The following is a 13677-nucleotide window of genomic DNA, read 5'->3' as shown; positions in this document are numbered from 1 at the left end:
CCATTATCTGAGATTATTTTTAATCAAACAAAATATAAGAAAAACAAAACTTAAATAAGTGACGCCTATCTGACAAAAATGGGTCCTCCCTGCTGGCTCAATGGTAAAAGAATTCACCTGCATTGCAAGAGATGCAGGAAACGTGGGTTTGATGACTGGCTCAGGAAGATCCCCTAAAGATGGAAATGACAACCCACTCCAGTATTCTTGCCTGGAGAATCCGTGGACTGAGGGGCATTGCAGGCTACAGTCTATAGGGTCACAAAGAGTCAGACATGACTGAAGGGACTGAGCACACACACTCAGCACATCTGACAGAAACTAGATATGTGATCATTACCTACCCATTTCATTATCTGATTAACAGTTATATTGTGAAGCCATATAATCATTATCAAAGATGATCATTCAAAAACACACAAAATGGAAAAACCTATAAAATAAGCCAAGCCCCTTCTCCAGGGGATCTTCCCAACCCAGGGATGGAACCCAGGTCTCCCACTTTGCAGGTGGATTCTTTACTGTCGAACCACCAGGGAAGCCCATAAAATAAGCAGGAGCTAACAAATATTTTTATAGGTTGGACTTGGGGTATCCCTCAAATAAAAATTAAGTTAAGCTGTCCTTTCTTATTACAAGAAAGAATACACCTCTATTTTTCAAGACCTGGTCAAATGCAATTTCTTAATGAAGTCTATCCCTAGCCTCTCTCAAAATTAGCCCTTTTTTCTGTTTCCCAGTGACAGTTCTTAGTTATTTTATAGAATTTATAGCATTTATACCTTGTATTGATTTTGATGGTGTTGCATGTCTGATAATTCTATTTTTAAATGTTCAAATAATTATGGGCAGGACTTATTCCTTGTTCATATTTATACTCTGTAACATTAAACTTGGTTTTGTTGACATTAATCATGTCTCCAATTTAAACTGTATTATCTGATGGTCAATCCCCCAAAATTTAAATCTGTAAGATTTTCTGTCATGGAATTAAAATAAATTTTACTGTTTTAAAACTTGATTGAGTTGATGAGATGATATCTAGCTTTTAACTAGAGGATGTGGTGCTCTTGCTTAAGACAGGGTTATAGAAAATCCTGATTGGAGGGATATATGCATTGTTTTTGCATTTATCTTTTCTTAGAGACAATGTTTTGAGAAATCAGAACTGGAGGTATAAGTTTCTAAGTTATTGGTGTAAATTACGAAATGTGAAATGTTTGGAAGAGGGGGAGTTAATCTGGAGCTATCATCTTGAGGAACAGTCCATCATAATTAATTCCTCCCATTTTGACAACTGTTGAGCCCTGTCAATCCTATTCTTTCACTGTCTCCTGTCTCAATGCTCACATTTCTATTGGTATTACAAATGCTACCATCTGTCTTTCATCACTTTTCAAAGGGAATTCCCGATGGGTTGTTTCTCATAGAGCTGTCATATGCCTTTCACTTGTCTTCCTAAATCATGAATTGAAAAAAGTGTGATTTTTATCTTCAAAACCTTCTAATTATTTTGTTGTCAGCAAAATAAGTTAAAGCTTTTAATTACGACATTGAAGATTTCTGCATAGTTCTAGTCTCACCTTCTGCTATGTTCCTTCACATGTGCCCGGCTCTAGCCTTAACAAACTCATCTCACCTCAAAATCACCACTAACTCCCCCTGCTTCCAAACAAGTACTCATATTGTCCCTCAGAGTACAGTGACTAACCTATGACCCCAAACTCTAAGCTCCTGAGGAAATTCATTTGGAAATCCTTTCCATCCTCTAAAGTTCAATTCTGAACTTTAAAACTTCAAAAATCTTTTAAAATCTCGGTAAATTCCCAAAGAGTATGCATTTAATTCTACTTTAATTTATAGGTAAATTGTGTGCTGTGTGTGTGTGTTTGTATCTGGGGTGTGTGTGTGTGTGTTTACACCAAGCACACTGCTTTATAACATCCTTGAAGACATTTATCGCCTTACTGATTTCTATTTATCTATACAGTAGTTACTTAACAATGTATTTTAATAAACAAATAAATGAATAAATCCTTTACTAATTCTATAATTGGTTCAGAAGCTTTTGATAAGAACAGTTCTGAACAGAGTAATTTTTGTTAATAGGCTATTATGGCAGAGAATATCTGTGATGCTTTCTTGTGTACAGCTGCAAAAGGTATTATGGTAGAAAAAATAAGAATAAATCAGCTTTTTTCTGAAAATGTTTTGCTTATAATTATATTATGCTATTTAAAATAGAGCTTATCAAACTTAAATCACATCTTCGTTTAAAAAAAAAAAAGCTTATATTACAGTCAAGCAATTATTTGGATACAAATTCAAATGGTCCTATTTCTACTTGTCTTCCCATCCATTCACCACAGAATAGTAAGATTAGTTTGCTTTTTTAATATAAATTGATGATATCACAACTCTGTTTTACACTTGCACTGAAGAACAAAGTTCTCATCACGGTACCCAAGGCCCTGCTTTCCTTACGATTGTATCTTCAGTCACTTTCCCAGTTGCCATCCACAACCAGCCCCAACTGTCTTCACTGCAGTTCCTCTAACCACTGAAAATCTTCAGCTGCACCATTTTCTTGATCTGAACTCTTTCCTCGCTCTCCATGGCTTGTTCCTTCTCTAAACAAAGTTTCAACTTAAATAATGGCACCGTAAAGAGGCTTTTCAGCAAACCTATTTAAACAGTTTTCTGTTAGCTCCTTCACCTTAACATGCTTGTTTGACTCCATTTCTTTGGTTTCTAGAAGTTACATTAATTGTTCATTAGGTACTTATTTACTGTTGCATCTCCCCATTCCCTTCATGTAACACAAAATGCTTCATGAGGGCTAAGACTATGCCTGTTTTGTTAACTACTGTGGTTCTAGTGCAGCACTCTGAGCATAGTACGTTTTTATAGGAAAAATGTGTGTATACATGTATACACATATGTACACACATATACATACATACATATATACGTGCTCATGTCTGTTTTTTAGGTTGGTGTATGATAACAATATTCTATTTAAAAATCTGATGAGAGAAGTAGAAGACTCATTCTTTGCAGCATTAGAGGCAAACATAGGATTAGCTGGTAGATAGGTTCTACAGGGATGCAGAAATTGACTTAATGAAAAGAAAAAATGTCATATCAGATTTGTCCCTAAATGTTTTGAATCATGTGTTTACATGCTGTAGGTTTCAAATCTAAACTGGATGCTTGCCTCTTAGGAATGTTTAAAATGGATTCCTGAATCTGAAGAAAGAGATAGGACTAGGGACCTGAATTTCCTTCCAAATCATCTGGTTCCATAATCTCTGCTCAGTGTCATTTCCCTGAGTACCTGAAAAAGCCTTTAATTCTATTGGAAAATATTTTCCTCTAAGAGAATACTGAGAAAGAAGATTTTGTTGTAAGATATATTTGAAACATCTTGCCTCAAGGAAATTTTGAAAATGTGGATTAAATATTTTCTTTTAATATTAGGATTGCCTTGGTTTAAGTTCAGAGAGACGACTTGCTTTAAAAGTCCGGGAATAAAATAGAAATTTAAAGAATCCACACAGAACACCACTGAAATTACTTTATAATTATGCCTTACAAAAAATCAGTGAGTTCACCTGCTGCTTAGGTCAGCCTAGAAAGAAGCACCCTGATTGTATCTGGAGCTATTCCCAACACAATTTTAGGAACAGAAATCTGGTGATCTCAAATTACAAGTGAGTCATGTGCTTCCTAGTCAATTATTTTTTGTATATATGTGGTACAGTATAAAAAATAAATTTGTGATCCTATTCTGAAACACTGAAACACAAGCTATGAAGGGGATAAAAACCACAGACAAAAACTGAACATGTAAAATATGCATACCACTCATTTCATTCTGAGATTCTATTAGGAATTTTCACCTTTTTTTTCCAGTATTTTCATACATCCAGTATTATTTATATTCAGGTTAGCTCTGAGTAATAATATAAGGAAAATACATTCCCATGAATAGCACAAAATAATCTATCCTAAAGAAAGTAGCACCTACTATTATAAAATGATGTCACTATGGGGAAACTTTGGTTATATCTAAAATTATATGATTCCCAATCTAGACTAATCAAGAGTAGTGCAGCAAAGTGGTTTTGAATAAAGTCTTGAGTTTAAATATTTATACAGTTTCTTAATAATCAAAAAATTTTGGCAGATTTGTTACCAATTTCTCTGCAAAACAAGAACAAGAATAGCAATTAAATCAGAGGATTGTTATAGGGAATCATGGACAGAGCACAGTAACCTATTTAATACACTGCCTGGTCCTTAGTAAATTAGCAATAACAAAAAGTTGCTATTTTCTGAATATATTAAATTTCAATAGCCTTTAATTAAAAGTTAAATCAATTGATTTGTTGGTTTGAATTTTTTATCTTGGTGTCAGTCCATCTAAAACAGAATGATAGTGTTGTCCTAATAAATCAAGTAAATATATTCTTTATACAATTTATCTATATCAGTTCAATGTATTTTGGTAAGTTTACTTAGCATATTCTCTAGGAGAGGAAATCTTTAAATGAGTAACTTTTCCTAATCAGGTCATTGATATGTGAATACACATTTGGAATAAAACTTACTTCTTTTAGGTATGCAAAAACCAAATTTATCTAGCATCATTTTCTTTATATAAAGCTAATCAAACATCTCATACCCGCTAACAGGATCCACCACAATCCCTCTGGGGTGGGACATTTCTCCCTCTAAGAGAGTCTTCCGACTCTGAGAAGCCTTTTCTAGCCTGGCCACATTAATAGTCTTCCTATGGCCATCATTTGTCCAGTACAGGTTATTTCCTATCCAGTCCACAGCAATGCCCTCCACATTATCCAGATCTGCAAAAAGCAAAAACAAGAAAGAAACAGATTTTATATTACTGTTCAGTACTTATGTTCTACTTAATAAAAAGCTTAATTGTAAAAGGAATACATTCTGATCCATAAATTCTTTTAGAGTCAGACTTTTGCCAATATCATCCCATAGAACAGATTTCACTTTTGTTTTGAACATCATATTATGTGAACGACAGGCCCTTTCTTGAGATATTTTAATTGAAACAATAATCTGCCAAAAAATAGGAAAATATATGATGAGAGATAAGAGGGTGAAAATGAGTCTTCAGAATATAAACATAGTTTTATAGGCTGTTCAGAAGTAAAATGTCAAGTAGCGTGATCAAATAGTATGTTCAAAAGTAAGCAGGTTTAAACATGTAATATATAATGTGAATAAACAAAACAATGCAAATGCCTTTTTGCCAAGAGGTGAAGAGGTTCAGTGGAAGAACATCTCTGAAAGCCCAGAAAAGGTTGTCTCCATGGAACTGCAGGAAGAGTGAACTCAAAGAAGTGTTAAAATATTTCTGTATATTCTAGACTTACTTTGAAAAAGGACAGCATTACTGGTTCCTATAAGAGACAAGCACTGATAATTTAAAGGAATACTCTAGATATATAATCATATGAGCTCCTCTAGTTCAAATCTTTATAGAAAGGTAAACTCTGATGTTTATGAATGAAGGTTGACAGTCTATTATCACATAATAGCAATAGAATAGATCCCCAATGTAGAGATTTTTATAACTATGCTCTTTCTATGGTCTTTTCCTCACTTTCATCTATTATGTAAAGCACTTTCCAAACTGTACACATCATAAATATAACTCTGTTCCTCTGGCAGAAAAAAATTACCATGAACTCCTTCTCTTCTTTAAAAACCCAGGAAACCATTGTCTCTTTTCCTTCTGTTATAAGATAAAGAACTGACACTTACTGGATACAATAACAGGTAGGAGTTTATCAGAGACAGAGATGAGCATTCACACACTTCTGGGAAATCTACATGATAGTTTAGTTCAGTCGCTCAGTCATATCCGACTCTTTGTAACCCCATGGACTGCAGCACACCAGGCTTCCCTGTCCATCACCAACTCCCAGATCTTACTCAAACTCAAGTCTGTTGAGTTGGTGACGTCATCCAACCATCTCATCCTCTGTACTCCCCTTCTCCTCCCGCCTTCAATCTTTCCCAGCATCAGGGTCTTTTCAAATAAGTCAACTCTTCGTATCAGGTGTTCAAAGTATTGGAGTTTCAGCTTCAGCATCAGTCCTTCCAATGAATATTCAGGACTGATTTCCTTTAGGATGGACTGGTTGGATCTCCTTGCAGTCCAAGGGACTCTCAAGAGTCTTCTCCAACAACACAGTTCAAAAGCATCAATTCTTCAGCATTCAGCTGTCTTTATAGTCCAGCTCCCACATCCATACATGACTATTGGAAAAACCATAGTCTTAACTAGAGGGACTTTTGTTGGCAAAGTAATGTCTCTGCTTTTTAATATGCTGTCTAGTTTGGTCATAACTTTCCTTCCAAGGAGCAAACGTCTTTTAATTTCATGGCTACAGTCACCCACTTGACTTCGCATTCCAGAATGTCTGGCTCTAGGTTGGTGATCGCACCTTCAGGGTTATCTGGGTCATGAAGATCTTTTTTGTATAGTTCTTCTGTGTATTCTTGCCACCTCTTCTTAATATCTTCTGCTTCTGTTAGATGCATACTATTTCTGTCTTTTATTGTGCCCATCTACATGACATTCCCCCATATATAGATGTCATAAATATTGACTATTATCATATTCTTCAATCATGGCCTTCTGGCCTTGGAAAAAATAAAATTTTCTTTTGTGACCCTTTTTGCTAATTAGTATGAGCTCTAGCTCAGGATAACTAATAGAAGGTGTGATTTGATCTAACTGAAAATCTCATTAGAGTGATTCAGATATGTTCTCAATTTCACTAAGCTATCTGCTTCATTACCAACCAATACGAGTAATTTGCACAGGTTAATTGTGCCTATGCTTAGAAAAAAGTTTAATTTTGTCTTTACTTTATTGACACTTAATTCTACTGAGCACTCTCCTGCTCTAGCATAATGGAAAAGAGTAGCTAGTTACTCTTTTCTATTTATCATAGTCTGTGGCTGGTTTTTATCTTGATTACTGGTTTTCAAAATTTATATTACATCTGAAATCTATTCCAGCATGGAAACTTCTTTCTTTAAAAAACCTTTGCACTTTTAAAACATCTTTTGAAATTGACTTGACAGTTTTCTTTTTTATATGAAGCAGTTAAAGCATTATATGATTGAAATTTTATTTCTGACACTTGGGTAAGCAATTCAGTCACTCTGATCCTTAATTTTTTCCATTTAAAAAGGGATGATAATAATAGCACCGACTCTTGTGAGATGATAACAAGATATAAATTAGCTACTGCATGTAAAATACTTAGCATACTGCCTGCAATATTGTAAATTCTCAACATGTGTTAGTTTTTATTAATTCATCAGGATTAAAATGTACATGTATTTGGGCTTTTTTGATAGGAATATACCTTATGTTTTTCTCTTTTGAAATGATTATTCAGTAATGATTTCCTGCATTTTGACCTATGGCCAAATTTAATTAGAAATAGGATATGCAGAGTCAGTTGTGAATAGAGTGGAATGGAATGGAATTCTAAAAAGCAGAATGTGGGAAGATCCTGTCTCTAATTGGTTTGTTTTTGTCTTTGAAAACTGAAATGTTTGAACTGCATAAAGTAGAGATTAGAATCACAAGTTTTTGAACTACAGTTCCTAGGCTCTGACACTTATTCTCTAATGGAGCAAGTTACCCCTGATCTTTATGATAGGTGTAATGATGGTGTTTAATGCATAGGATTGTTTTGAGGATTAAATTCATTAATATATGCAAAAGTATTAAAAATAATGTGATACATAATAAGTACTATATAAATGTTGCTATGAATATTATTACTAACAGTATCACTACTATTATAATCTCTTTAGGTATCTATCTTTTGAGAAAGAAATGAATCAACTAGCTTAAAATGTTTTTTAATATTATTTTTGCGTGTGTGTTTTTCTTTTCTGGAAAGAATGAAACTGAATGTAAATTTTAAGATTAAAAAAAAAGTAAAAAATTATACAGAGTGAAGTAAGCCAGAAAGAAAAACACCAATACAGTATACTAACACATATATATGGAATTTAGAAAGATGGTAACAATAACCCTGTATACAAGACAGCAAAAGAGACACTGATGTATAGAACAGTCTTTTGGATTCTGTGGGAGAGGGAGAGGGTGGGATGATTTGGGAGAATGGCATTGAAATACGTATAATATCATATATGAAACGAGTCGCCAGTCCAGGTTCCATGCACGATACTGGATGCTTGGGGCTGATGCACTGGGACGACCCAGAGGGATGGTAAGGGGAGGGAGGAGGGAGGAGGGTTCAGGATGGGGAACACATGTATACCTGTGGCAGATTCATTTCGATATTTGGTAAAACCAATACAATATTGTAAAGTTTAAAAATAAAATAAAATTTAAAAAAAAAGATCAAAAAAAAAGTAAAAAAATGAATGTTATGTGCCACTTGGGAATCTTTTTTAGGCTATCTTTAACTGGACACAGAGAAATTTCCTCTCTTAGAATTGTAGGACAAAGACTGGGTAATCAATGGATCCTTTTCTCAACAAATATACACTGGTAAGGTAAAACTCCACCTCTATATTATTTAGCATATTCCTTTAACTTTTGACTTAGATGAAAAACTAAAACATTAGTTTTATATACAAATAATTTTTTATTCAAGAGGGTTTGGTTGAAACCTGCCTGAGACTGACATTTGGAACTCCATAACAAGAAACCTTCAACTAGGTGATTAATAACATATGAAGGTTTACGACACTGAACTTCCAAACAGGTAACTACAGAGACACTAACTGCTAGTTCAAAGAAACACATGACTGTTCAAAAGAAAGGAAGTTGTTTGTTAAAAAGAAACTTGCTGGAGTAGATTGCTTTGATACCTGTGGGTAAGAGTTGAAGTAGTCTGCATTCCAAAATCAACATTCAGTACCTCATGAGCATCATCAGCACTACACAACTAACAGCAAACAAAATTATGGTCTTTTTAAAAACTCTGGTCAAAATCTTCCTTATGCTTCAAAAAAATACCTGTTTTCATTTATCAATAGGAAAGAACTTACTTGTAGTTTTTCAAAAAAACAAAAATTCCAATATAATGGCTTCTCTTAATTTTTTATAGATTGAGATTATGTTTGTATATCCCCTTTAAAGTAAAGAATTGAGACACTTATCTATATAATTCAGATTGAAAATAGACTTTTCATGTACTCTGTGAATACTTAAGATTAACATTATTTGACTCAAATTATTAAAGTTTTCATTAATTTTTATTTGTAAACATTGTCCTAGTACATCAAGAATAACTTTTATAATTAGACATAATATATAATAGTGTGCTAGAAAAATATACATCTCCATGAAAATCTAGATTTTTCACTGAAGTGAAAAATTCTTGACAGTAGTATTGTTATTTCCTATAAGTGATACCTACCATAAATGAAGTGAAGATGAATAAGAGATAATTAAATTTATATAAATGAAAAAGAACAATTATATAGATTTAAAATAAAACAGAAAGCTATTTAATTAATGCAATTAGGTGAAACAAGCATTTAAAAAGAAGTTGGGAAATATATTCTAAAACTAAAGCATTATTATGGGTATGATTTTTAGATATTATATATTTATGGAAAAGAAGAGGATTAAAGTTCTTATAGTTAAAATGAAACCTTCCATTTTTAAAAATGGGTCCAAGATAAAAAATAAATAAATAAATGGCTAAGGATGTGAGCAATGGCTTTAGTTTCCTTAAGGTGCATATCATATCTCCAGATTAATGCATAAGTCTTAATGCTTTACAAAATAATTTTATTAATATTGTAAAGAATTAATTGGAAATTACACCCCATAACTGCCACTATTAAAACACTGGGCCTAGATTTTTCCAAAGTATTCAAGTTTTTCTATCCTTAGTATGAACATTATTTTTCTGAGTTAGAGCAAAGTATTAAAATTCCAGAAGTGTTGGCATGAGTGCAAGGTATGACCACATGCCTTAAATAACTGAAAGTGCCCTACAAATGTAGACACATCCAGATCCAGGGTTATCATGCCTCAGAGTTAGTGCTTGGACAACTCTCCTGCCTCATATCCCTATGGTTCAATTAATACAAATTCTTTCTGTGCATTTCAATAAGGCCCGAAGTGACACAGCTCATATGTATATAACATGTGTGAATGAAGTTCCTTTCATTAACACTGTGGCAACAGTGTTTGCCTACTGAATTTTCTATCTCATAAGGTTATAGGAGTACTTGGCCAGACTAAAGTTTACTGTATTATCTGCCCCCAGTGGCTAGCTGAGGCTGATGCTCTCATCCTCATTTTCATTCCAGGTCCTTCCTCGGTTCATTTATTAGGTTGAGGAGGGTGAATACACAAGCTACTCACAATGGAAACAAAATACTTTGCTGTTTTATTCAAAGAGATATGTAAAGTGCATGTAGGGGTCTTGATTCCCAGATGAACAACATATATTACAACACAGTGATTTCCTTCTATTTTAAAAAAGAACATGTTTTTATTTTCAGTCTGGGGAGAAGGTGATACAGGGGGTCTCTCTATGACATTCAGATATTTCGTCTTTGATGCAATAATGAGCATATATGAGCATAAAGAGAATGTCACAGCATGCACCATACTTAGCAATACAGTAATCTAAAGTGATGAATAAAAACGTATTAAAGCCTGTTAAGAACTGAGATGTTTACCCTACCTTCAAGCTTGCAAGTGTAGATGTTTCTGTTTCATGGATGATGGTGGATGACACAAAACTTGTCGTTCAGGTATGGCACAGCTAGCAGCATGGTCATCAGCAGACTGGTGTCCCTTTAGCCCACAATCCCAAATGGGATGGGCCTATATGGATGCCTTCACACACAGTGGTCTCCATTACATAGGAGAAGAATTCTGAATTTAGAAAACCCAGTACTTTCTAATGGGCAATAAGCAGCCCTGCCTATTTGCATTGGACGGATGTTCTACCTCTTCTTCCAAGTTTCTGTTCTATGCAAACATCCTTGTTAGAATATTTCAGAACAAAAGGCAATTGGTGCCTTCCTCTAAGATATGCAGAAATCTGAGAGATCCATGGAGAAGTGTCTCTTAAGAAAAGATCCTAAAAAGTTATAATTTATGCTTTTAACAATGCAGATGAAGTAAAGAAGCATATGAACATGACTGTAAATAACAATCATTTCTGGGTTCCAGGCTACAGCTCTATGGGAATCCTGTATTGATTTACACTACCACACTTTATATCATTTGACTAGCTATGTGTGATAACTAACTTATAAGTCAATTTGGTCAGGGCATGGTACACATAAACTCAGTTAAATATCAGTCCAGATATTTCTGTGAAGGTACTATTAGATGATATCAACATTTAAATCAATGCAATTTAAATAGAAGAGATTACTCTCTATAATGTAGGTTGATCTAATCCCATCAGTTGAAGGCTTTAAGAGAAAGCAGACCAAGGTCTCCTGAGGAAGAAGGAATTTGGCTTCTAAACTGTCTTTGGATCTAAGCAGCAATATCACCAACTTTTCCCTGCATCTACAACCTGTAATTCTATCCTGTAGATTTTGGACTTGTTATTCTCTACAACTGTGTGAAACAATTCTTTAAGTATATATCTCTATTTCTTCTTCTTTATGTACACAATCTATAGGTCCTGTTTCTCCAGAGAATTTTAGTACATCACTGCCATGCCTGTGATCTGGAAAAGCTTTTGTTCCTAACTTCTGTTAACAACCTTTTGCTACCCAATTCCATCCACTTAGCAAGAGAGACAGAGAAGTGAAGTTGCTCAGTCATGTGTGACTCTGCGATTCCATGGACTGCAGCTTACCAGTCTCCTCCATCCATGGAATTTTCCAGGCAAGAGTACTGGAGTGGGTTGCCAGTTTCCTTCTCCAGGGGATCTTCCCGACCCGGGGAATGAACCTAGGTCTCCCACATTCCAAGCAGATGCTTTACCCTCTGAGCCACCAGGGAAGCCAAAGGGAGAGAGAGAAGAGAGTAAAAATTGCTTCAACATCTGAACATAAAATATTGGAGATATTCTTGAATATTCCATTTGGTCCTATGAAGTGGTTATAATTTTTAAAAAGAAAATACTTTGGAACTTACTGCACTAATACTAAATTACTCTATCTCCTTCTATTAAGTGAAAAAGCAACTCTATTAAAAGTCACTTGAACAATTTCATTTCTTAAAAAGTGATGTTTTTACTAGCTATATTTTCTAATATGTTTCATATTTTTGAGTTTGGTAATTTAAACATCCAAATAGATGTCACTTCAGTTGATAATTTTTATTGAACTTTGAAAAGAAACACACTTTGCTTAGGCATCATATTTAGTGAAAGACAGTGACCATTAAATTTCAAGTTGAGTTTAGAAGTCAGAGGCTGTACATCTCCATTATACTTATAATAACCAGGACAAAGAACAAATGTGACCATCTTCCTGGAGATTAGCTTAACATATTAAGTTACCAAAAGTGTACTTATTTCAGGCCCTCATTAGTACCTAGTGGGAAAATGACAGGCAAAATATATGTGTGGATAATAGCTAAATGTGATAAAGGAAGTCTTAATAGCACTTAATAGTAATTTATCTCACAATAACTTTATATAGCTACCTAAGAAAATGCATACAGTCATAACCCTCTTTAGTCCAGAGGTAGACTTATAAAACTGAAGCAGTGAATCAGGGGGAGATTCAATAATAAAACTAGGCAGGAATCTAGTTTTAAAGCTGGTATTTCAGAGACTAAAGGCAGCTAGAGAATCATATGGAGCTTCCCTGGTGGCTTAGTAGGAAAGAATCAGACTGCAATACAAATTTGGTCCTTGGCCAGGAATCTCCCCTTGAGAAGGAAATGGCAACCTATTTCAGTATTTTTGCCTGGGAAATCCCATGGACAGAGGAACCTGGTGGGCTAAAGTCCATGGGGTTGCAAAAGAGTCAGACATAGCTTAGAGACTATACATACAAGATAATTATATAGTCCAACATCTAGAACTACCAAACATGGAAAAACAAAAAACAAAAAAACCTGGAAAGTAAAGTTATTCACAGGGATCCACATTTAGTTAGTAGTCAGTTCAGTCAGTCTGGAAATACGGCTCATGTTTCAATGTACTTATCCACTATAAAGTTGGATCTCTAGCATTGTAAAAAGAAAATATATAAATTGAACCAAGATCCAAAGAAAGTTAACATAAGCAACAATTTATTAGCAGGAAACAGTGGGACATGAAAAAGAAGGGAGTAGAGATAAGTAAGATTACTGAAGGAAAGGAGGATTTAATAAACCTTCCAATCAAACATTATTCTCAATAAACTGCAGATTTGACTTCTGACCTAAATACATTAGATGGCTGATAATGTAGAGTTTTAATAAATATCTGTATGAGGGAAGTCAAATATTAAAATAAACAAGGAAAAATTGATACATTGCTATCGTATACACAAAACTGAGAAAATATAACTACTAAATTTATGATGGAAAAACTGGTAAAACTGAGTAAGGTTTTTAGTAGGACTATTTCAACATTAATTCTCTAGTATTGATAATTGTTTTATTAGATAAGATGTTACTATTAGGAAAACTGTGTGAGGGATATCAAAAAATCTCTA

At 34.1% G+C, this 13677-nt stretch overlaps 1 protein-coding gene across 3 annotated transcripts in view; it reads right to left on the bottom strand.

Moving 5' to 3' along the window:
• LRP1B (LDL receptor related protein 1B) overlaps nucleotides 1-13677 on the bottom strand; it is a 2173551-nt gene that overhangs the window by 896420 nt on the left and 1263454 nt on the right. For all 3 annotated transcript variants that reach the window (XM_027561670.1, XM_027561656.1, XM_027561663.1), the window contains one exon: nucleotides 4688-4868. In XM_027561670.1, the coding sequence (XP_027417471.1) occupies nucleotides 4688-4868 (181 nt within the window). The remainder of the gene's footprint in view (nucleotides 1-4687; nucleotides 4869-13677) is intronic.

Source organism: Bos indicus x Bos taurus, chromosome 2, assembly GCF_003369695.1.
Source record: "Bos indicus x Bos taurus breed Angus x Brahman F1 hybrid chromosome 2, Bos_hybrid_MaternalHap_v2.0, whole genome shotgun sequence".
NCBI classification, from domain to species: domain Eukaryota; kingdom Metazoa; phylum Chordata; class Mammalia; order Artiodactyla; family Bovidae; genus Bos; species Bos indicus x Bos taurus.
Note: the sequence above shows the minus strand (reverse complement) of the source record. Positions and strands in the feature narration are given on the sequence as shown.